This window comes from Polypterus senegalus, chromosome 5, assembly GCF_016835505.1.
Source record: "Polypterus senegalus isolate Bchr_013 chromosome 5, ASM1683550v1, whole genome shotgun sequence".
NCBI lineage: Eukaryota > Metazoa > Chordata > Cladistia > Polypteriformes > Polypteridae > Polypterus > Polypterus senegalus.
The window spans coordinates 147,620,550-147,645,229 of record NC_053158.1 but is presented as its reverse complement, the minus strand read 5'-3'; the positions used below and the strand labels follow the sequence as shown (position 1 = coordinate 147,645,229).

At 35.9% G+C, this 24,680-nt stretch overlaps 1 protein-coding gene across 2 annotated transcripts in view; it reads left to right on the top strand.

The window, feature by feature from the left end:
- Positions 1 to 24,680, top strand: part of LOC120529572 (FYVE and coiled-coil domain-containing protein 1-like) — a 238,352-nt gene that overhangs the window by 59,557 nt on the left and 154,115 nt on the right. For both annotated transcript variants that reach the window (XM_039753478.1, XM_039753479.1), the window contains 3 exons: positions 14,637 to 14,730; positions 17,350 to 19,926; positions 23,255 to 23,347. In XM_039753478.1, coding sequence (XP_039609412.1) covers positions 14,637 to 14,730; positions 17,350 to 19,926; positions 23,255 to 23,347 — 2,764 coding nt within the window. The remainder of the gene's footprint in view (positions 1 to 14,636; positions 14,731 to 17,349; positions 19,927 to 23,254; positions 23,348 to 24,680) is intronic.

Sequence of the window (24,680 nt, the reverse complement as noted above, 5' to 3'; positions counted from 1 at the left end):
TTGTGAAGTGACTGTTTAGAAATGTAAAATATGCAAGCATTTGAAAATGTATTAAAAATCAGGAACTAAAATCTCTCTTTCATATACCTGTAAGTATTCAGACCATTTGCCATTTTATTCCAGATTGTGGTCAGGTGCATCCTGTGTCCTTTAATTATCCTTGAGATGTATCCAGAACCTGATTGGTGTTCATCTGTGGCAAGCTAAATTGATTGGACATAGTTTATAAAAGCATCTCACACTACATGTAAATACTAAAACTAATCCATGAAGTCCAAGGAATTTTTGCATAGATCTCCATGGTCAAAATGTGGTGAGACATAGATTATGGCAAGTATTTAAAACCATTTCTATAGTTTTGAGTGTTCCCAGGAACACAACCAGGACTCTTTCTGGGTGTGGCGTGGTGCAGAGGGTCTGTGGCATAATAATGAAGAAAAGAAAAATTTTGTTTGTGAGTGTAAAACATTGTTGCTCTCCATTGACAGTATGTGGGAATATCCAGTGGCTGCGGTGTGCGCTAATTGCAGAATAGGGTAATTAATTATGTGCAGGTTTGTGATTTAAACCACCACCCCTCATTAGTCAACAGAGGGCAGCACCTGCAACTACTACTTATAAAAGGATAAGCAAAGACAGAATAGGAGAAGCGAAGGCAATCACAATAGTGAATTAAGGCTAGCTAGGCTGAGAGATGAAAGGGAGGGAGATGCTGAATAGAAAAGGGCTGTGCTGTGTGAAGATGAAAGTTCCCACAGAAAACAGGGTCAGTCCTGCTCTGCTGCAAGTAGGGGACAGGGGAGATATTTTGGTTTGGGATTGTTCTGCAGGTACAGATGAGAGACCAAGAACCCAATGGTCACTATAACAGAGTTTCTGAAGTCCTCTCCTGAGATGGGAGAACCTATCAGAAGGACGACCATCTCAGAAACACTGCATCAGTTGGGTGTTTAATGTAGAGTGGCAAAGTCTTGCTTGGGGTTTTTCAAACAGCATTTAAAGGACTCAGAGATTACAAATTGAACTCTTTGGGAAGAACACCAGGCACTAAGTCTGGCAAACACCAGGAACTGCTCAGCACCTGCCTAATAGCATCCCTACAGTGTAGCATGGTGGTTGCAACATAATGTTATAGGATGATCCTTAGCAGTGGGGACAGGGAGACTGGTCAGAATTGAGGGAACGATGAATTCAGTACACTATTACCTCAACACTTTCAGCATTTACACAATATATAATTTAAAATGCATTAAGAAAGGTTGTAAGGCCAGATAATTGTATGCTTTGTATCAACACAAGATACGTTTTAAGTTACTACACGCTAATGAAGATTGTAGCTGCGTTTTTCCAAAGTTACAAAAGTTCAGCAGCTCTAACTCAAAAAAATGGGATTCAACAAAAGCCTGACACGTAGAAATGATTCCACAGACAAAATATCTTTGTTTTTAAAAGTTTAGTTAAAATTCAAAGTAAAACAGTTCACACAAAAAAGAAAATTAAAATAGCAAAAAAAGAAAAATTCTTGTTAAGAAAAGTTCTGTTCAAAGCTTAAATCTTGTTACATCTCAAATCGTTACTATGTACTTAACATTTCTGAACCATTTCAAAATGACGACAGTCAGAAAACTGCATGCCTATCCCATTTCTGAGTTGAAAATAGGTCTTACAAGTCCCTGTTTACTGGGACCTGCTCTAAACACAATTGAAGCAATATCACACTGTATCTCAGTTATAGCAAGAAAGTTCTATCTCTTACTGACTTATAGGGGGAAAAGACTATACCATTAACTATGACTATGAAAGAAATTATATTCTATTCAAATTAAGTAGACATTAATATGAGTTTAACTCAAAACTTTAACTTTCTAAGATTGGCTCTTACAAAGATTTTGTCAAATTAGTATGTATACTTATCGATAGACTAATGCATCTCCATAGATATCCACAACTCTATTTTGGGACACATTTGGAACATGTTTGGAGGAAATATAATTTCAGTGCCTCACTAAGTAATAAATCACAATTTAGAAGAATTAATTGCTGAGATTTTTAAGATTGATCAAGAATTTGCAGGATTCTCTGTTAACACTATAATTGCCAAAGCCTACGAAAAAACTCATAGATACGTCCCACCTTGACTCCCTTCGCACCTCTCCGTCATTGTCTTTTGTCCTGTAAATGTGTCGATAAGCAGCAAGCAGCCTACTATCACGTCCCCCCTCCGCCGCCCAGTTTTCTTAGCTCAAGTCTGTTTACCTGCATGTCAGTTGCTATGGATTGTATAGAGTGAGAAGTCAAGCAAAATGACACCTTTTATAAATACTATGTCGTTATTTGGAACACATGCATTTCATGTGTGTTCCATGCCTACAACAATCTATGTAAACACATCGTTAAAACAGAAACATTTTCATGTTTTAGTAATAATTGACAAAACATGGACATGAAGTGTATAATGTGTGAAGCCTGAAGTCCAAATATCAAATAAACACTTTCACAAGAGGTACAGATTATAACAGAACAAGTGCACTTCAATTCAAGAATATAACTGCAGAAAAAGAACCCGCGTTAGGGTGTGACATTGACACCCCTTTAATACAACCGTTCTGGTGGTGCAACGTTATCAACTGTTGACTGGAAATCAAAACTTCATGGGTTCGACCCCGGACGAGTCCGTTTTGAGAAGTGATCTGCTCATATTCTTAGTATTGTAGAATAATAACATACTTTTTGTTTCAGTCTGTAACAGCTGGTGTAAATTTATGATACTTGTAAAGGTTAGCTTTGTTTTTTTATTCAGTTTTATTCTCTCAGTTGCATTCATGATCCCACCAAGACTTCAGACTTAGAGGTGCTGCTATTCATCCTGCTACTTCACACTTGAGCAACGCACTCAAGTATGTGCTGAAGGTCACAGTCAGATGGGGCAAACAGGGCAACATTATCTGCATAATGCAACAATACCACTGATAGCTTTCCCAACTGGACACCCTTACATCCTCTGGTGTGCCTTGATATCCCATCCACAAAACCACAAACAGGAGTGGTGACAAGACACAGCCTTGATCCTTGATATCCCATCCACAAAACCACAAACAGGAGTGGTGACAAGACACAGCCTTGATGAAGTCTGACACATACTTTAGAAAAATTCAGCTTAGCACTAGAAGTCCCTGAAATTTAATATTTTTTTCATTGTCCCTGACCTCCTTAAATTTTCCTAGCATACACCAAAAAGCTCGTAACTGCTTATCACTGTGCTAATAGCATGCTTTTGTTTTGCAAATGTGTGGATTAGCAGAATGCAGCCTGCTCCCCCCCACACCCTCCATTCAGTCAGATGAAGGCATCACCCTGCTGCAATGCTCACAGCTGAAGTCTGTGTTGAAGTATGTATCTAGCGATGTGCTTATAAGGATTTATATAGGAAATTAACATAATTCAAAATACTTAACATTTCATGTGTGTTCCGTGTCTACAACGATCTGTGTAAATGTAGAATATCTGAGGAAATTCGAGGCATGAAAAGCTGAACACACCGCTAAAATAGAAAATGTTTTCATATGTTATAGCTACTTTTAAAATGACCAGGTTGAAATGATCTACCTACATTAAAAATGATTATATATATATATATATATATATATATATATATATATATATATATATATATATATATATATATATATATATATATATATATATATATACATACACACACACACACACACACTCTGAGTATATTTTATACATAAAATATATGTTGTCTTACCTTGCATAACTAAATAGCCTTTATGGCACAATAACAATCCAGTACATTTATGGTCACTACAGTATTTGGATTTAATAATCTTCATGTGGAAAAAAGGCTGACTCGCATAAACAAGTAGAGCCGAATAATGCAGTTAAGGAGCTTTTGAATTCAGCAGAGTGAAAAATGACGACTGTCCGACTAACTGCAGTTTTAGTTCCCTCTCCTTTCTCTTTCTCAGATCGCTTTTCGGAAGGAAGTCAGTTTCGTAGTTTTTATGAACAGTTCGAAAGTGCCTTTACACATTTTCCATGTTTGGAATAGCAATGATAGATTGACAGATCAGACAAACGCACTTCGATTGTGACATTGTGAGAAAAAAATCCTCTTCCAATTCCACATCCAGCCCATACCCTCCCCAAACAAATATTTTTTTAAAATCCCTTCTTTAGTCGATGTAAATTGGAAAGCTAACTAGATCACAGCGGGAGTTTTGCAGTAGCTTGCTCGTTTGATTGTGCATGCGGGATGACCAATATGTTAGGAGATAAGAGATCTCAGACTGGCCACCCTGTATGTCAATCAAGTGGCAAATGCCATAGGGAGGATATATGATAGACTAATGTTTAAAAAAAATTTTTTTTGAATGCAACGTGATCTACCTGCACTACCTTTGCGATCTACCGGTTGATCGTGATCGACGCATTGGGCACCCCTGTGTTATAGTAATACCTAGCAAAATACCCACGCTTTGCAGCGGAGAAGTAGTGTGTTAAAGAAGTAATGAAAAAGAAAAGGAAACTTCTTGAAAATAATGTAACATTATCATCAATGTAATTGTTTTGTCACTGCTATGAGTGTTGCTGTCATATATATATATATATATATATATATATATATATATATATATATATATATATATATATATAAACTGCTCAAAACAATTAAAGGAACACTTTGAAAACACATCAGATCTCAATGGGTAAAAGAAATCCTCCTGGATATCTATACTGATATAGACTGGGTAATGTGTTAGGAACGAAAGGATGCCACATCGTTTGATGGAAATGAAAATGATCAACCTACAGAGCCCTGAATTCAAAGATGCCCCAAAACTCAGAGTGAAAAAATTATGTGGCAGGCTAGTCCATTTTGCCAAAATTTAATTGCAGCAACTCAAAATTGTATGCAGCACTTTGTGTGGCCCCTGTGTTCTTGTATACATGCCTGACAACATCGGTGCATGCTTCTAATGAGATGACAGATGGTGTTGTGGGGGATCTCCTCCCAGATATGGACCAGGGCATCACTGAGCGCCTGGACAGTCTGAGGTGCAACCTGTTGGCATTGGATGGACCAAAACATAATGTCCCAGAGGTGTTCTATTGGATTTAGGTCAGGAAAGTGTGGTGGCCAGTCAATGGTATCAATTCCTTCATCCTCCAGGAACTGCCTGCATACTCTCACCACATGAGGCCAGGAATTGTCGTGCACCAGGAGCCACTGCACCAGCATAGGGTCTGACAATGGGTCCAAGGATTTCATCCTGATACCTAATGGCAGCCAAGGTGCCTTTGTCAAGCCTGTAGTGGTCTGTGTGACCCTCCATGGATATGCCTCCCCAGACAATCATTAACCCACCACCAAACTGCTCATGCTGAATAATGTTACAGGCAGCATAATGTTCTCCATGGCTTCTCCAGACCCTTTCACTTCTGTCACGTGCTCAGGGTGAACCTGCTCTCATCTGTAAAAAGCACAGGGCACCAGTGGTGCATCTGCCAATTCTGGTATTCTATGGCGAATGCCAATCGAGCTGCATGCTGCTGGGCAGTGAGCACAGGGCCCATTAGAGGACATGGGGCCCTTGGGTCACCCTCATGAAGTCTTTCTGGTTGTTTGGTCAGAGACATTCACACCAGTGGCCTGCTGGAGGTCATTTTGTAGGGCTCTGGCAGTGCTCATCCTGTTCCTCCTTGCCCAAAGGAGCAGATACTGGTCCTGCTGATGGGTTATGGACCTTCTATGGCCCTCTCCAGCTCTCCTAGAGTAACTGCTTGTCTCCTAGAATCTCCTCCATGCCCTTGAGACTGTGCAGGGAGACACAGCAAACCTTCTGGCAATGACACGTATTGATGTGCCATCCTGGAGAAGTTGGACTACCTGTGCAACCTCTGTAACACTGTAACACTGACTGTAGCCAAATGCAAAACTAGTGAAGAAACAGTCAGAAAAGATGAGGAGGGAAAAATTTCAGTGGCCTCCACCTGTTAAACCATTCCTGTTTTGGGGGTCATCTCATTGCTGCCCCTCTAGTGCATCTGTTGTTAATTTCATTAACACCACAGCAGCTGAAACTGATTAACAACCCCCTCTGCTACTTAACTGACCAGATTAATATCCCATAAGTTTCATTGACTTTATGCTATACTCTGATTAAAAGTGTTCCTTTAATTCTTTTGAGCAGTATATATATATATATATATATATATATATATATATATATATATATATATAGACATACATACATACATACACACACACATTATATACTGTATACAGTATACAGTGGTGTGAAAAACTATTTGCCCCCTTCCTGATTTCTTATTCTTTTGCATGTTTGTCACACAAAATGTTTCTGATCATCAAACACATTTAACCATTAGTCAAATATAACACAAGTAAACACAAAATGCAGTTTTTAAATAATGGTTTTTATTATTTAGGGAGAAAAAAAAATCTAAACCTACATGGCCCTGTGTGAAAAAGTAATTGCCCCCGAACCTAATAACTGGTTGGGCCACCCTTAGCAGCAATAACTGCAATCAAGCATTTGCGATAACTTGCAGTGAGTCTTTTACAGCTCTGGAGGAATTTTGGCCCACTCATCTTTGCAGAATTGTTGTAATTCAGCTTTATTTGAGGGTTTTCTAGCATGCACCGCCTTTTTAAGGTCATGCCATAGCATCTTAATTGGATTCAGGTCAGGACTTTGACTAGGCCACTCCAAAGTCTTCATTTTGTTTTTCTTCAGCCATTCAGAGGTGGATTTGCTGGTGTTTTTTGGGTCATTGTCCTGTTGCAGCACCCAAGATCGCTTCAGCTTGAGTTGACGAACAGACATTCTCCTTTAGGATTTTTTGGTAGACAGTAGAATTCATGGTTCCATCTATCACAGCAAGCCTTCCAGGTCCTGAAGCAGCAAAACAACCCCAGACCATCACACTACCACCACCATATTTTACTGTTGGTATGATGTTTTTTTTCTGAAATGCTGTGTTCCTTTTACTCCAGATGTAACGAGACATTTGCCTTCCAAAAAGTTCAACTTTTGTCTCATCAGTCCACAAGGTATTTTCCCAAAAGTCTTGGCAATCATTGAGATGTTTCTTAGCAAAATTGAGACGAGCCCTAATGTTCTTTTTGCTTAACAGTGGTTTGCATCTTGGAAATCTGCCATGCAAGCCATTTTTGCCCAGTCTCTTTCTAATGGTGGAGTCGTGAACACTGACCTTAATTGAGGCAAGTGAGGCCTGCAGTTCTTTAGACGTTGTCCTGGGGTCTTTTGTGACCTCTCAGATGAGTCGTCTCTGCGCTCTTGGGGTAATTTTGGTCCGCCACTCCTGGGAAGGTTCACCACTGTTCCCTGTTTTTGCCATTTGTGGATAATGGCTCTCACTGTGGTTCGCTGGAGTCCCAAAGCTTTAGAAATGGCTTTATAACCTTTACCAGACTGATAGATCTCAGTTACTTCTGTTCTCATTTGTTCCTGAATTTCTTTGGATCTTGGCATGATGTCTAGCTTTTGAGGTGCTTTTGGTCTACTTCTCTGTGTCAGGCAGCTCCTATTTAAGTGATTTCTTGATTGAAACAGGTGTGGCAGTAATCAGACCTGGGGGTGGCTACGGAAATTGAACTCAGGTGTGATACACCACAGTTAGGTTATTTTTAACAAGGGGCAATTACTTTTCACACAGGGCCATGTAGGTTTGGATTTTTTCTCCTAAATAATAAAACCATCATTTAAAAACTGCATTTTGTGTTTACTTGTGTTATATTTGACTAATGGTTAAATGTGTTTGATGATCAGAAACATTTTGTGTGACAAACATGCAAAAGAATAAGAAATCAGGAAGGGGGCAAATAGTTTTTCATACAACTGTATATATCTATATCTAATATCTATATAGATATATCTATATCTACTGTATATCTCTCTCTTTCTCTCTCTCTCTCTATATATATATACACATACATACTGTACATACATACACACACACACACTATACATATATACAGTACAGGCCAAAAGTTTTGACACACCTCCTCATTCAATGTGTTTTCTTTATTTTCATGACCATTTACAGCACTCCATCACTCTCCTTCTTGGTCAAATAGCCCTTACACAGCCTGGAGGTGTGTTTGGGGTCATTGTCCTGTTGAAAAATAAATGATCGTCCAACTAACCTGACTTCTGCACATCACAACTGCTGGTCCCAACCCTATTGATAAAGCAAGAAATTCCACTAAATAACCCTGATAAGGCACACCTGTGAAGTGAAAACCATTTCAGGTGACTACCTGTTGAAGCTCATCGAGAGAATGCCAAAAGTGTGCAAAGCAGTAATCAGAGCAAAGGGTGGCTATTTTGAAGAAACTAGAATATAAAACATGTTTTCAATTATTTCACCTTTTTTTGTTAAGTACATAACTCCACATGTGTTCATTCATAGTTTTGATGCCCTTAGTGAGAATCTACCAATGTAAATGGTCATGAAAATAAAGAAAACACATTGAATGAGGAGGTGTGTCCAAACTTTTGGCCTGTACTGTATCTATCTATCTATCTGTATATATATATATATATATATATATATATATATCCACACACATACACACACACATTATATCTATATATTTATATATAGATAGCAAAATACCCGCGCTTCGCAGCGGCGAAGTACTGCCTTAAAAGTTTTATTAAGAAGAAAATTAAACCTTTTTAAACTGAGGGAAAATATACCAATAATTATTTGTTAAGGATCTCTTTGTATACCACATTGTGAGTTCGGCCCTCCAGTTGTAATATGACCAAGCTGTGCGCTGAGTTTACTCTTAAGCATGCAAGTACTGTTGGCCATGTGAACAGTAATCTTGTTTCAAATCTCACAGCTTGGATTGCTGCTGTCATAATCGGTTTGAGTTTCATGGTTTGTTTCAATTACGACAGTATTTGTAGGACTTGTGTTGAAGTGACATTCGGCATCTGTCAAGCGTTGTAAGTATACAACCGGTTTCATCGATAACTTCACATCCAGCTTTTGAGAGTTTAAACATTCATAAACATCAAAGTGTCCACTGCTGAAATCATCACCTGTGAATCTAAGATGTTTAAGAGGCATTGGCAGTTGTCCAAAGGTGTAAAATATTTGGCCATTTCGATACACTTGAAAGTGACAACTGAACAATTCAGCGGCAGCCATCAACTCACATGTAGATGCATACGTGAAGGGCTTAAGCATTTCACACTTATAGTGCTCCTTTGTAGTATAATTATCTCCTGTACCATCATCAGTCCACACCTTGAACCTGACACAATGTTTCTCCAGATATCAAGAGTGAGCCTGATATGGCCGTGCAATATGTAACAAAGAGAAAGGAAAAGATAGGTGCCATCTCTGGGCATGGAAACCACTCGGTAAGTGACAGTTCTTTGATCGATAGACATGTTAATGCGGGTACGGTTGGAATGATAAAGGAAATGGGTACCTGAACAATGTAAAGTAAGTCTAAAATACCTACACAATAACTATAATCGTAATAAATGAACAATAAAACAGAGGAGAAGCCGTGGATTAAATAAAAAGGCTGTAGTTATCAGCAGGGAGACGTGAATCCCGTGGCGAAGCAAGGAAGGGAATGTAGAGACTGGAGCGACGGACGGCCTTATATAGGCAGGCAGCCAACAACGTGGGAGGTGTTAGGATGGGGGACCCAATGCCACCTCACACGGTGACTGAGCTGCAGGCTATGGACGTACATATGTACGTAAGTAGGATTCAGTTAGCGTTGGGAACCCGCGTACCACATTTTTTGAAGATGGGCCCACAAGTAACAAAGACTGTTGAAAAGTTTAATATGGCGGCCGACAGTGGCATCATACCACCGAAATAAGTACCAAATTTCAGCCTTCTACCTACACGGGAATTTGGAGAATTAGTGACTTTGGAAAGTTCAATAATACCACCGAAATAAGTACGTACATTGGTTTTGGTTAGCACAGGGAAGTTGCCTACCAAATTTCGTGAAGATGGGGCCATAAATAAGAAAGTTCAACATGGCGGACGTTGTTGACCATAATGACCGTTACGCGTAGAATTTCGAAATGAAAACTGCTTAACTTTTGTAAGTAAGCTGTAAGGAATGAGCCTGCCAAATTTCAGCCTTCTACCTACATGGGAAGTTGGAGAATTTGTGACGTTGGAAAGTTCAATATGGCCGACAGTGGCGTCATACCACTGAAATAAGTATGTACATTTGTTTCGGTTAGCGCAGGGAAGCCGCCTACCAAATTTCGTGAAGATGGGGCCATAAATAAGAAAGTTCAACATGGCGGACGTTGTTGACCGTTATGACCGTTATGCGTAGGATTGCGAAATGAAACCTGCTTAACTTTTGTAAGTAAGCTATAAGGAATAAGCCTGCCAAATTTCAGCCTTCTACCTACATGGGAAGTTGGAGAATTAGTGATGAGTCAGTGAGTGAGTGAGTGAGTGAGGGCTTTGCCTTTTATTAGTATAGATGACATAATTTTGATGTGAAGTGAAGGATATGTGAAGACTGTAGCCCAAATATCCAAAAAACACCTTCACAAAAGGTGTAGCAAACCGAGTATGATATTATTCAAGAATAAAACCGAAGAAAAAGAAATTGCTCAATTGACATGTTGTTGAAGCCCAATTATCAGTCGATACAAAGTAAACAATGTTCGCATATGTGTGTTTGCACGTTTCATTTTCAACCAATTGTTACAGTGCTAACGCTGCTCCATCATGGATTTGCACAGTTGGCCCAGCAGATAAGCTACCACGTAGCAATCTCGAGGTAATAGATTCGAATCCCGCATCGTCTTTGCATTTAGCCCTTTGAGTAGTGAGCTTCTGTTATTATTATTAAAATTGTAAGCTTCAGGGATTCTAGTATTAATAGCAAGTATTTAGACACAGATCTAACTGCATTAATACAGGAAAAGAATAGCATGCAAGAGCAGCCCCATTATCCCATACCCCCAGTTCTCTGTACAGCATCTAGAGTTGCCTATGTCTTTTTTGTGGTGTGTAGAACTGAACACAACAGTCCAGAAAAAGTCTCACTAGCACATTATATTGTTCAGCATCCCTTTATGAATTTATGTTCTGGATATGTTACAATTTAACCTTACACCTTTCTCAGTCTTTTTTGATTATTGCAAAACCCTCAATTCTTTTGAAGAGCTCCCCATTTAATAGCTGCAAGCTATATGAAAAGAAATCAGAATAATCACAAAAAGATCTGGGTCTTTTAGTTCAAGGCTCTATTGCTTCTGTAAACTATCATGACTGCTGCAGAAGCAGGTCCAAAATTGAACAACGAATTCTAACCATGTTGTCTCGTATATGGTGCTGCGGCTTGATGGGGAGGCACTTTAAAGTTCTGTGGACTCCTCATTCATTCTAAGGCCGGAAGAGGAATAGAAGTTAGTTTGTGTGTCTCATCCAAATTCAACCCCATTAAGATTCTTAAAAAGAGCGTTCAACACACTCCTATAGCGCTTGTACATTGCAATGTAAATTGGAAGCAGCCGTTAACAACATTATTTCTTCTATGATAACTATTTCTTATTTTTCTTCAGATAGTGTCACCTTTACAAATCTTGCCTGTAATATAAAAACACATGGAACCAAATCATCTGCTGTGCTGTGATTCCAGGTGCTAATGAAAAAGTGCCATATCTGTATGTAAAGGACTGTACTTTTTTGTTTTAACTCCTAATAATTATCTTGATTCACTTATCAAAGACTTATACTAAAAGTTAAAAGTAACATTACATAATCTAAAATACAAATGTTGTGATCTATGAAAAAGTAACATCTGCTAGCAACTTATTTGAAACAAGTATAAAAATTTCTTTGTTGTTCTAACCGATAATATGTATTATATATACCATTTGTAGTTTACACTTGAAAGTGAAGTATTTTATCACAATGAATACACATAAATATTAATTTCTCTTCTATAAGTTAGTGAAGAAAATGTATATATAGCAGTAGACAAAAAAGTGTACTTTAGGATACTGCTTTTGAAACTTTGTTCTACTTGATGTACCTGTATTTTGTGATCTTCATTTGCTTGTGTGAATATGGTTATTTTCTGCCTACTGTGATTCAAATCACCATCTACTGTATTTTCCTTAAATTAATGTTTATGGAACATGCTATCTAATGTTGTGGTTGTCAAAATATTCTTTTTAAAATGATCCAGTTTTAAGAAATATTTAAAATTTGATAGGTTTTAAAAAGTGTAAGCAAAAAAGTACTGTATTTTTTCTATATAAAATTTTCTAAATGGCTTCTTATGCTAATTTTCATTTTGGTGCAAATCTACAATTTTCTGCTGCCTCTAATAAGCACCCATTGTGTTCAACTACTTTAGAAAACAATGTGAAGCCAGTAACATGTCTAGACGGTACTCAGTTTCACAGTCAAAGCCATTGCATTGCAAGTTGGAGACTTCTATAGTTTGGTCCTTATTATTTTTTGCAAGATATGTAGTTGATTTTCACAATATTATAAGTAATGTTTCTTCATTGCAAGGGCTTCTCCCTGTTTACGTTATTTCAAGAATAATGTGAAAGTCTAATGTGAAAATCTGCATGTCAAAAAATAAGAAAGAAAACTAACTGCAGTTTTCATATCACCTTCAATTACTCTCTTCCTCATGCTACTCTAGACAGCACCAGCTTTATTAAAATCAGGTATATGGAACACTGTGACATTGTTTCCAGAATAGAAAAGAAAGATTATATATATATATATGTATATATATGTTTATGTGTATATATCTTCTTCTATCGGCTGCTCCTGTTAGGGGTTGCCACAGCAGATCATCCAAAAATATACACATAGATAAATAGGTAGGTAGATAGATTTTTAAATAGTGGAATTACTTTGTTGTTTTGACTTATAACACTGTTGTTGAAATATCAGCCTGCCAAAGTTTACACATAAACACACAAGCCACAAAATGGTACTATAAGTTTTTTTATTTATTTATTTATTGTAATTGTGTCCATACAATAATATAAATAGAGTAAAAAACAAAGGTGATTTAGCTGTGCAAAATTGAGTTTTGTTTTTTTCCTCACCATTCCTAACTGTCCTTAGTTTATTTAAAGCATATCATTATTTAGGAGCTCAAAGACCCATCTGCTCATCCATTCATTTTCTAACCCATTCATCTACTTCAGGATCAAAGATAGCTAGTGCTTATTTGGTACAAGACAGAAACCAGTTCTAAGCAAAACACCAGCCCATTATAGGGCATTTGCTTACATACTTACTCATGCTGGGCCTGTTTACAGTTGCCTGTTAATATAAAATGCATGTGTTTCTCAACAAGTACTGATAGAATATGCAGAATACACTCTGGCAGTAACTAGGCTATTACTCAAGCACACAACTCTGATGCTGTGAGGCAGCAACACTAATCCCTGAGCAGATAATATATGTACAAAAATTGGGCAGTGCATGGATATTGCAAAATAACTGCATGTACTTTATAATTTGTAATGATTGAAAATGATGTGTGGGTGCTTTAATGGACCAAAACGCTGACTAGAGTCATGCATGCTTAGGGAATGCATGTAATCTTTCAAATTGGACAGTATGTGGCTGATATTAATAACTGGTTGATAAAATCAATTGTATCTGTAGAAATGAATGACAAGACAGTATATTTGTAAAAAAGTTAAACATCAGAAAATTTGGTGTTTAGAATTTTAATTCTTTGTAGATTTGCTAAAAATGTGCAAAAAGTTCACAAGTCAATGTCCTCAGTATGTATTTAAAAAAAAAACTCCTGGAAATATAAAATGATGCCTGTGCTGGAGGGATTGTACTTTTTGCAAGATGTGACAGAATTTACATATTTAAAAAGCACAGCCTATTACAAATAGTACAATTATTACATTTGATATTTGTACCATAAGTAAACTAATTTAAATAATAATTTTGTATTATTTGGAAACTTTTGCAGTTTTGTGAGCCAAAAATCTTTTATTTTCACTTTCTTAAAACCACAGCAAAATTTAAGGCTATTAAACTAATGTAGTGAAAATAGGATATCATAGTATGTGGCACACCTTTAATTATTAGATATAAAGTTATTAAAATCTTCACATATGGTAAGAGTTCTTTTGCATCTTTTATACATCTTCACATCTTATGACATTATTTAAAAATGTTTTTGTTAATGATTTTGAATCCAGCAAATCATTTTCATTTTAAAGAACAAAATTTCTTCTCTAAATAAGCAGCATATTCCTTGTTTACAGTAGTTTTTCTATGTGATGGTTGTATCTCTAATAATTAGCCATTGATGACTCAAAGATATCATAAAAAAATAACAGTTGTTTAACTGTATAGGGCACATGTGAAATTATCTGGTAGGCGCCATTTTAATTCCTTGGGGGAAAAAATATTACCATGGCCTGTCAGATGATACTCTGTATGATTTGGAAGATGCTTATGATGAAAGCTACCGTAAATATTCATGATTATGCTCTTCTAAATGGTGGAAGATCACATTTCAACTCCTAAAAGATTTTTCTATATCTTGTGCCTTATAGAAGAACACTAGGATTGTCAAATTCTCCTGCTCATCTTTGGAAACCTCCTAGCCGCAGTTCCAGTATTAACAGTCTGTCTAGCAGCTATTCACAGGTATGATTTGTGTTGGTTTGCCATTAGTTTGGAATGTTTTCATTTGTGTGTCTGAAATATTATGGTTTTTATATGTTAGCAGTATTATTATTAGTTTAATGTTTTTGTAAAACATTTGGCATATATCTATTTATAGAAAAAAATCATAGACAGTTTTTATATATTCAGCTAGACTATTATATTATTTCATATGTAACTTAATAGATTCTTTCTGATAGCAAAATACTATAGGAGACAGTGAGTATATTTGTCTTTCAAGGATAAAATCTGAATACAGCAAACCTCAAAGTAGCTATCTTAAAACTGCACACCACTGCTGGCCCAATTTCCTCTTTTTACTTCTTTGGAGAACCTAGCAACATTGAAAAAAAATTATGATGCAAACTCAATCAACAGAAACTATTTTTTATTACTTTTATTTAACATAAATAATGACAAGCTCAGAAAATTAAACCTTTTTAGACTTGAGCAGGGACCCTATTTTGGGCCCTACTTCAGTTCTTTTAAATTCACAAAGGTATCAGTAAAGTTCATCAAGCAGAATTCTTTTGATTTAATAGTTAGTTACATATTCATTAACACCAGGGATAATAAAGGAGAAGGTATTTAGGACTGAAGCCAGGAAGCACTTCTTCTTACACAGAACTATCATAATCTGGAACAAACGACTCAGTTATATAGTTGAAGTCAAAACCTGAACAGCTTTTAAACAGCATCTGGATGGGATATTAGAACAATTTAGCTATTAGCTAACCAGGTGAGTTTCATGGATTGAACAATATCCTTCTGCTTGTTATATTCCTTATGTTGTTATGACAAGAAATACCAGTATCATTAAAAAAGATACAATACCGCAAATTGTAAAGAACTAAAAATGTATTCTTAGTGAAGCTACACTTTCATCTAAAAACATTACCTTTCTTGCCAACACTGGTGCTTAAACATGACTCCAGGCACTGTTCACTTACTCCTTCCTCAAATACCTTCTGTTATCAACAGCCCGGACACAGACAGGCAGACACTGATGGTTCAAGCACCAACACACGTTTATTATACATTTCTATTTACAATACCGCACACAACCCAGTGCTCCCACACTGATCACCTTCAGTCCAGGCCTTTTCCTCAATGCCTTTCTCTCTCTGACCGCCTCCACTCCTCTCCTCCAGACTTCGTCCTCTTTTCCCCTGACTCCAGCTAACGAATGGAGGGAAGCGGCCCCTTTTTATATTCACCCAGACGTGCTCCAGGTGTCTCCCGATGAACTTCTGCTGGCACTTCCTGGTGTGGCGGAAGTGCCAGCTGAGCACCTGGAAGCACTCCGAGTGTCCCTGGTATTCCTTCCCCCAGCACCTTCGGGTATGGCGGAAGTGCTGACATCCAGGGCTTCTCAGGCATCTGAGCGCCCCCTGGCGGTGACCATGGGCCCCTATAGGGTTGAGCTTCCATACTCTGTTCTCATGGTCCCCATACCAACCAGGATGGCTGCCCCCTCATGGTCCAGAGGAGGCGTAATCCCTCTTCCGGTCCTTCCGGGAGTCCTGGCTGGGTACCACCCCTAGCTGCTCGCCACACTTCATAAACACACTTTTCATAAAACCAAACATTTCAGAGTTTTCAGAACATTTTCCCTGCTGCTTTTCTTTCTTTCCTCTTGAGCTTGATAAATTAAGCAGTATGAATTTAAATTAACATAAAAGCCACAGAACCAGAAGAAAGATACTGAACTCTTGATCCCTGGAACTTGTAAGAAACTAATCTCCATCATTTATTTGTGAAAATCAGAAACTTAAACTTAGCTTAAACTTGTGTTTTATTTTCCTTTGCATAGTCTTTATATACAGACATGGACAATTTTAATCTTTCTTCAATCCTTGTGTTTATCAGCACATTATTTTTTTCCTGGTTCATAAAAAAGTGTGGTTCAGTTATATTGATTTTTAGTCTAAAGTTGGAACTTCTGTCTACCTGGAGATGTATGATAAGGTATTATACAGTATATACATTACTGAAAGTCTTGCTAATTGTTGGCTTTGCCTAAAGGGAAGTTAACATACTTAATTGCATAACACAAATATCTTATCCTGTGTATAACTTTTATCCAGTATAGGTGTGTTAGTAAATTGAAATAATTGTTTTACCTGGGAAGGACCTGTATAACTAAAATTGGAGCTTTTATCAGGAAGATTCAAAAACCTTTGATTACAGAGGAGTAAACACTGCTATTTATCCTAACTTCAAATATAAAATAATTTCATATGTTAACCTGAGAATGGGTAATCATCAAAGCAATTTATAGTGCTGGGGCTGCTTTATTTTTTAATTTATAGAAGTGATTCCGATAAAAATATAAAGTTTCACTTATGTATTAATGGAGCGGGTTTGTCATCTTTTGTATGAGAATTGCTTGTGTGTGAGTGTTTTGGATTTAAAGATACAATAAATAAAATTTTAAAACAAGTAATAATCATCATGGTCTGTGTAATCACTCGGTGACAAGCAAAATTATTTCTGTTAAGCTGTGAAATTTGATCAGAATTATTGGAAATTGTTACTTTTTATGTACACATATTACTGTAGTGTTTAATATTTATTTTTTTAAATTGATTGTCTTTATAGGCTAATGAATTTCCTTCAAGTCCTGATTTCAACAACAGTTTACTGAGCGAGCCAGTAAATGTGATTGATGAATTACGACTTGAGCTTGATCAGTCTGAACTGAAGCAACAGAAGCTTCAAGATCTGGTTCATCAACTACAACTGGAGAAAAAGGAATTAGAAGAAATTGGCAAACACGAAGAAAATACTGCAAATATTGAAGATATAAAGATTTCTACTGCATTACAAGAGAACTCAAAATTAAAGAAAGTGGTTGAAGATCTTAAAAAACAGCTCAGTGATTTGCAGGAATGCAGCAAGATGAACTCATGTGAAAAAAAGTACAAAGAAACTATTACACACCTTGAAATAAATAATCAGGAACTTTTGAACAAGTCAAAAACATTAAACCAAGAGCTAGAATATTTAAAAAATTCGCAGACACTAAAGGATAATTTAAATGCTGATCTGGAGACTAAGCTCTGTAGAGCAGAACAAAAAAACTTAGAACTTCTGGAAAAACTAGAGTCATTTCTAAATCAGAAAGGGCAGGAAGCATCTAGCCAGTTTGACACAGCACAGAAGATCCATGAACTTCTAACTGATCTCAATGAAGCTGAGAAAGAAAAGACTGAACTACAGAAAGAAACAAATGAACACAGGAATCTCAGTGAAAGACTAACTGATGATCTTAAACAAAAAGTGGACATGCTGCAAAAAACAGAAATAAAGCTCTCCAGTCTCACAGCAGCATTTGAAGCTCAAGAAAGGCAGTTAGTCATGGAAAATGAGGATTTAAAAAAAGCTATGGAAAAGCATCAAGGGGCTTTAGCAGTAAAGGAAAAGGAAGCTAGCAATTTACAAAAGCAGATTCAGGATTTGCAAAAGCATGCTGATATGATAGAAAGGCAGTACTATGATAAGGAAAAAGAACTCAAGACAGTGTTAGAGGAGCAGAGAAAAAAAATTGAAAATCTAGAAGGGCAGATAGAGACCCTCACAGAAGACCTAAATACCAGAAGAAAAGATTTGTCCAATATCACTAAAAACTGCAAGAATGTAGAAGAGCAAAACATGATATTAAATAATGAAAAATCAAGTTTAACTGAACAAATTGCAAAGCTAAAACAAAGCATTAAAGAATGTATGATTAGTTTAGAGCAATATAAAAGTGAATGTACAAATTTAAAATCAGAAAATGAAAAACTTGTGCAGGAGACAAAAAAATTGAAGGAATCAAATAAGGATCTTAAAGATGTTAAAGCATTACATGATAATGAACTAGCAAGCTTGAGAGCATCAGAGAAACATTTGAGGAAACAGATAGATGATGCTTTGGTTACAGTGGATGAAAAAGAAGTGAAACTTAGAGAAGAAAATAAAAATTTAGATGAAAAGTATCAGAAAGCTTTAATGCAAATTGAAGAATTAAAAGAAATGTTAACAAATGTGGAAAATGAAAATAATGAACAAAGGAAACGGAATATCAATCTAAAAGACAATTTGTCCTCTCTTCAAATACAGCATGACAATACTAAACAGCACATTTCAGAACTAGAAAATGAAATTTCTGATTTAAAAATTAATGAAAATGTATTGGATCAGAAGTTGCAGGAAAAGCTTGCATTGTTAGATGAAAGTGAAAAAACAAGGGAAGAGATTTTGTGCAGAATGGACAAACAAAGGAAGGAGTATCAAAGAGAAAAGGAGAGTCTGGAAAGTGTTTGTCAGCAGCAGTCAAAAGTAGTTGAACATTTAACATCAGAGAAAGTTTCCTTAGAGAAGGAGCAACTACAACAGTCAGAAAATCAGGCCAAGAAGGTTCAGGAATTAGACTCACAATTAACAGTTACTCAAAGTCAGTTAGAGGTAAATTTCAGTGAAATAACAAGATTGCAAACAGATGTGATTGATCTTAGAGCAACGCTTCAAAAATCACTTGAAGAAAATGCAAAAGTACAAGCAAAGTTGGACATCACTGAAACATCTCGGGAAGAATTTAAAACTTTAACCGAGCAGCTGAAGATGGAAACTGAGTCACTTACAAGAAACCATATCCAAGAACTAATGGAATACAAGGAGAAAAATGAGATGCTCTCAAAAGACAAGGAAGCTTTAATTCAAGACAAAGCTGAATTAGAAGCTACAGTTATAGCTCTTAAAGAGCAGATGAAGGTGATTAAGGAATATTCTGGAAAGTTAGAGTTAGAAAGTACTGAGAATAAAGATATGCTACACAGAGCCAATACAGAAATGGCCGAACTTGGTATTCAGATTTGCACAGTCACTTCTGAAAAAGAACAAGCTGAGCAAAAAATAGCAAGTTTTATTCATCAGCTTGCAAGTCTGAAACAAAAAACAGACAAAGAAGTAGGAAAGGTAAATGCCAGTTTAACTGCTGTAACAACAGAAAATAAAAGTCTGAAAGAGGAGCTCAGGCAATGTGAAAAACTGGCAGCAACTACCATGGATTTACAGGAAAAACTGGAAAAAGCAGAAAAAAATGCGAAGAGTATTCAGATATCAAGCAGTGAGGAGATCACTGCTTTGAAGTTTCAAATGAGCAGCGAGATAATAAATTACCAAAATAAAATTAAGGTAAATATATTTAAAATTAATGTTTATTCTCCAAGAGTGCAAAATGTCAGAAGGCTGCATTTGTATTATTATAGCTCTGTTAAAGTTAAATATTTAAAATTATTCAGTATGTATCTAATCCTAACAAAGCTGCAGTATCTTTTCATCTGTTGTATAATGTACATTATGTTTTTTTGCAACTCTTCACATCTATGCAAGGTAAACATGTTTTGTCAATAATATTTCTTCTAGTTGGAGTCAAATTTCACTTTCCATTTTTAACTTTGTCATTAGGTTAACTGTGTAGGCTGGAAAAAAAAATAATGAACTGACCCTTGAAAGGGTGTATGTCTTTCTTTGATGCAATAGGACTGCCTTTATAGAACTGTATTGTTTACTCACATTTTGATGACTAAATTGTAACTACATTTACTTTGGCTTTACATTTAAAGAAAGATAATATTTAGGGACTAAATGCACTTCATTGTATTGCCACCCTCCTGCTTTTGCAGTTACCACTTTTCCGTTAATTTATTTATTTTGTATTATTCATTCTTCCACTTGTAATTCCATCAAAACGAATCAAGCACAAAATTATGAAATTCACATAAAAATCAAATACCGTGGCTCTATATTCAATTTTTAATGGCAGAGATGGAAGCATAATTAAATGATTTTTGATTTTGTATGTTCTGGATTTATTTTTCAGTTCCTACTACAAGCTGGTAGAGTTATCTCTAAAAATGTTTTATTTTCTTACTAATTTTATATTTCTTATTGTATTATTTTGCAAGACTGATGTTTCTCCTAACAAAACAGAGGAGGGTGGTAGAACATTGGAATTTAATACATGTCACTTAAAAGGATAGATGATTACTATGATGTCAGCTTTGTTGTTATTTTTTGTGTAGTTTGGCTTTATACAAAAATGTAGTAGCATTCTTACAGTATAACTAAAGAAAGCTTCTTAATTACAAGGAAATTTAACCTGTCTGTTTTCATGGTTGTTTGTACATTGTATAATGTTTGCCGAAATCTTTTCTGTGAACATAATGTAATTGGAGGCTCCCTGCAGTGGGAGATCTACATTAAGCTTTAAACAGAAACATCTAAGAAGGAGAAAGAAAGTAATGGAGCACATGCTTATTGCTTAATTTTAAACCGAGGTCTCTTTATTTAACCAATATGCTTAATACAGCTAGCTTTCTTTCTAAAAATTGCAAAGCCAAATATGTTAAAAACAAATAACATCAATAGAAAAAAGAAAAAATAAGTAGGTGTAACCATGAGCTAATTGAATCAGAGATGCCTGATATAAAATTAGGTAAAAGAATCAACAAATATATGAAAAGTAATAATTATAAAATTTAATTTCGATTGATTTGTTTGCATCCCACCCCCCTTGAAAAATGTCAGTGTCTTTTATCATTTTTGTTTTACTAATTGCAACCATATTGTCATTCATAGACAAATACTTAAGATATATTTTGAATTTCCTGTTTTGTTCCCATTTTTCTTCACTTTTTGCTACTTTTGATCTGGTTGGATTTGGATATCATTTTTCTTTTTAGTTCTATTTAGACCACAGGTATTCCTTTGTGCATGTGCCATGGATTTTTATTTTATTTTTAATATGTGTATGTATTTGTTTGTTGATGTATATACATAGCATTTAAATATTCTGTGAGTTTTTGCTTGTTTTTTTCCCATGGATGTTGTTGCTGTGTCCTTATGGTTGATGCATTATGCTATATGGTTAATTGATGTCTAAATATTTGTGTTTATTGCTAAACATAATGTATTCTGAGTATTTGTGTTGATATTCAGTTTAGAAGATTTTATCACTGCTTTTTTATTTGGTGTAGATTTAAACTTGTAGTTTGCACTGATTACTTGAGGAATTCACAGGTGTCACAGTCTAATCCAGTCATCCTCTTATGTCCCTCTTTCTTTGTGGTTTTTGTTGCGTTTGTTCATTGGGCATTGTAGCCCTTATATTTCTCTTTCTTTATACTTCTTGTTGCCTTTGTTCATCAAACATACCATACCTCTTGTGGACTTTGAATGACGTTACTCCCAGCCACTGACACTGGACACCAGATGTTTTGTCATTTTATATATATATAGAGAGAAGCAATCCAGTACATTAATATATCTAGAGGGAAGCAATGCAGTATATTAATTGATTAATTGTGAATGTCAATAATATAATCTACATGTAAGAACAATAAAGTTTTTTTTTGTTTTGGGATGTTACATTAGCATTGTGCAAATTCATTTTAAAATTGAACTTAATGTTAGATAGCACATTTCTTTTTAAAGCAAGCAGAAAATGTCAGGAATGGGAATATGGGAATATTCAATGGGAATACTCTAATATTACAATATACTTTGTATTATATTTAATTATTTTTTAATTATTGTTTAGAATTTTATTTACTTAGTAAGAATGTAACATCAAAGAACCCTTAAAAGATTGTTCTTAATGACATCCTGTAATCTTTGAAAGATGGTAATATCTGAAACGACAATTATTTGTAAAGTATTATGGTATATCCAGTCTTCTATCTATACTGAATTATGCAACTGTTTGCATAATTGTAAAAAGTTGTATTATTATAATATTACAGCATATTAAGTATATTCTAGATTAGTGGTACTCAAAGTATTTTGGACTGAGGACTACTAAGTTGCTAAAGTCATATATAACAGTGGACCACAACATCTCCCAGATTTATTTTACAAAATGCATTTATGTGAAAATTCTATGATTCAAATCCAGCATTGTTATATTTGCATTTCAAAGTCCCAGATTTCAGCCAATGATCCATAATACCACTTTAGTCATGAATATTTATTAATATCATGCAGCCTTTTACCAATCGTGTGTACCTGTCTGGCAGCATGGCAGTGTCCAACACTGCCTGAGATTTTGGCAGTGGGGATGGGAGTTGGTGGTGGGTTGGGCAAACAGTAGCGGAGCCAGAAGGTGTGAAATTGAGGCAAAAGTTGTTAAAATCTAGAAGAAAGTTAGTTGGGTGTACTCTGCTGTTTTATAGACCCATTTCTTAAGTATCTAAGTATATTGATTTAATAGCTCCAATGTCAGCTACCAGACTTGATTGTTACATATAAATGGCTAAGCAAGAATGAGTGCAAAGAAGACTGGCATATCTGAGGAATATAAAAGTCAGTTTGCCCTTAGAACTGTCAGCTAACAAACCACTTGCATTATACTTGGAAGACCACTGGTGGTCAATGGACCACACTTTAATAACCACTGCTCTAAAAATAATAATTGCTATGACTATAGACATAATTTATAATAGTTTATTTTTATCTTTACTAGGAGCTAAGTGAAGAATTAGAACATACCAAAGATCATCTGAAAGAAGAGAAAAAGAAATCCTTAAGTTTGGATGCAGAAATGTCAGAGTTAAAGGTAAGTAATATTGCATGTTAAAGTTTTATTGACAAAATAAAATTTAATTCCTTTTTTAAAAATAACACATTGAAGTATAATAATAACTGGTTACAATAATTTATTCAAATTACTTTAAAAATCATATTAGGCTAAGGCATTGTGATGAGCAAACTCTACAGAGCTCGCTTCACCTCAAGCTTTGCCAAATTGGAGAAATATTTGGGATCTTTTCAGAACACAGCAAAAGGCATTAAAGTTAGTTGGAAAGGAGAAGCTGAAATAGTTATGAGTGGATTATAAATGGTCTTTTAAGTGTCCCTGAGGGCTAGAGAAGTATATGCCAACCATACTGGAACGATTATTGTGGTCAAAAACATTACTTGAGTTATGAGGAAGCAGTACTAACCACTGAGCCACTATACGTCAAACAACATAAGACACATGGAATAATAGCTACAAATAATATACAACAAATGGACGCAAACTAGCAATAAGTAAATAAATAAATATTCTGCTCATAGAGGTCCAGTCTTCGGGGCACTGATTGTGCATGCCACACTGCATTTTTTTAAGTCACTTAGCATGCAGTTGGCACATCCTTTTTGCTTCCAATCTATCTTTGCTGAGTTGCTGAGCTGTTTACAGTTTTTTATTCAATCAAGAAGGTAGAAGCATTTTGTAAATTATAATAAACCTTTCATTATTTTTATTATCTCACACATCTAATGTGTTTTCGCACTCTGGGAAATGAAAGGTTAGGCTCCTTTAAGGTTTGTTTTGACTAGCTGCCACACTGCATGGCTAATTGTACATGCATTTGTTCTGTATGTGCAATTAACCACAGCGGCAAGTTGTGATGAGTGTATAGGGATCAGCTCTATATACTCTGATGCAGTGCTCATAATATTGTTAGTTAATTGTTTTGGTTTTTTTTTTCTCCCCAGTAGCATGTGAGGGTTCCCCTGATCGAAGTATTAATCATCATGCATGTGCGAAATAGATCAGGCAGCATCATAAAACATGAGGTGGAGTAAGCTTATGGCACGCATGCATGCAGGCTTCACAAAGCATCTTGGGTGACTAGAAAAAAAATTTGTCTAAGCCAGCCACACGGTGAATTACCTGGAAAATAATTAGCAACAAAGGTCACTGGTTAACATGACTGTAACACCTCTGCTGTTTTGATCAATATACCCTGTCTAGGGAAATTCTTTGGATTTAGGTGACACCACTACAGTTTACATGGTGACTCTAGAATCAGCATGCTTTATGTGCACTAGGGGATTGTCTATCATACATAGATTGTATGCATGGTGATCTTTCACCAAAGTTTTGTGTGGGTTTTCTTCTG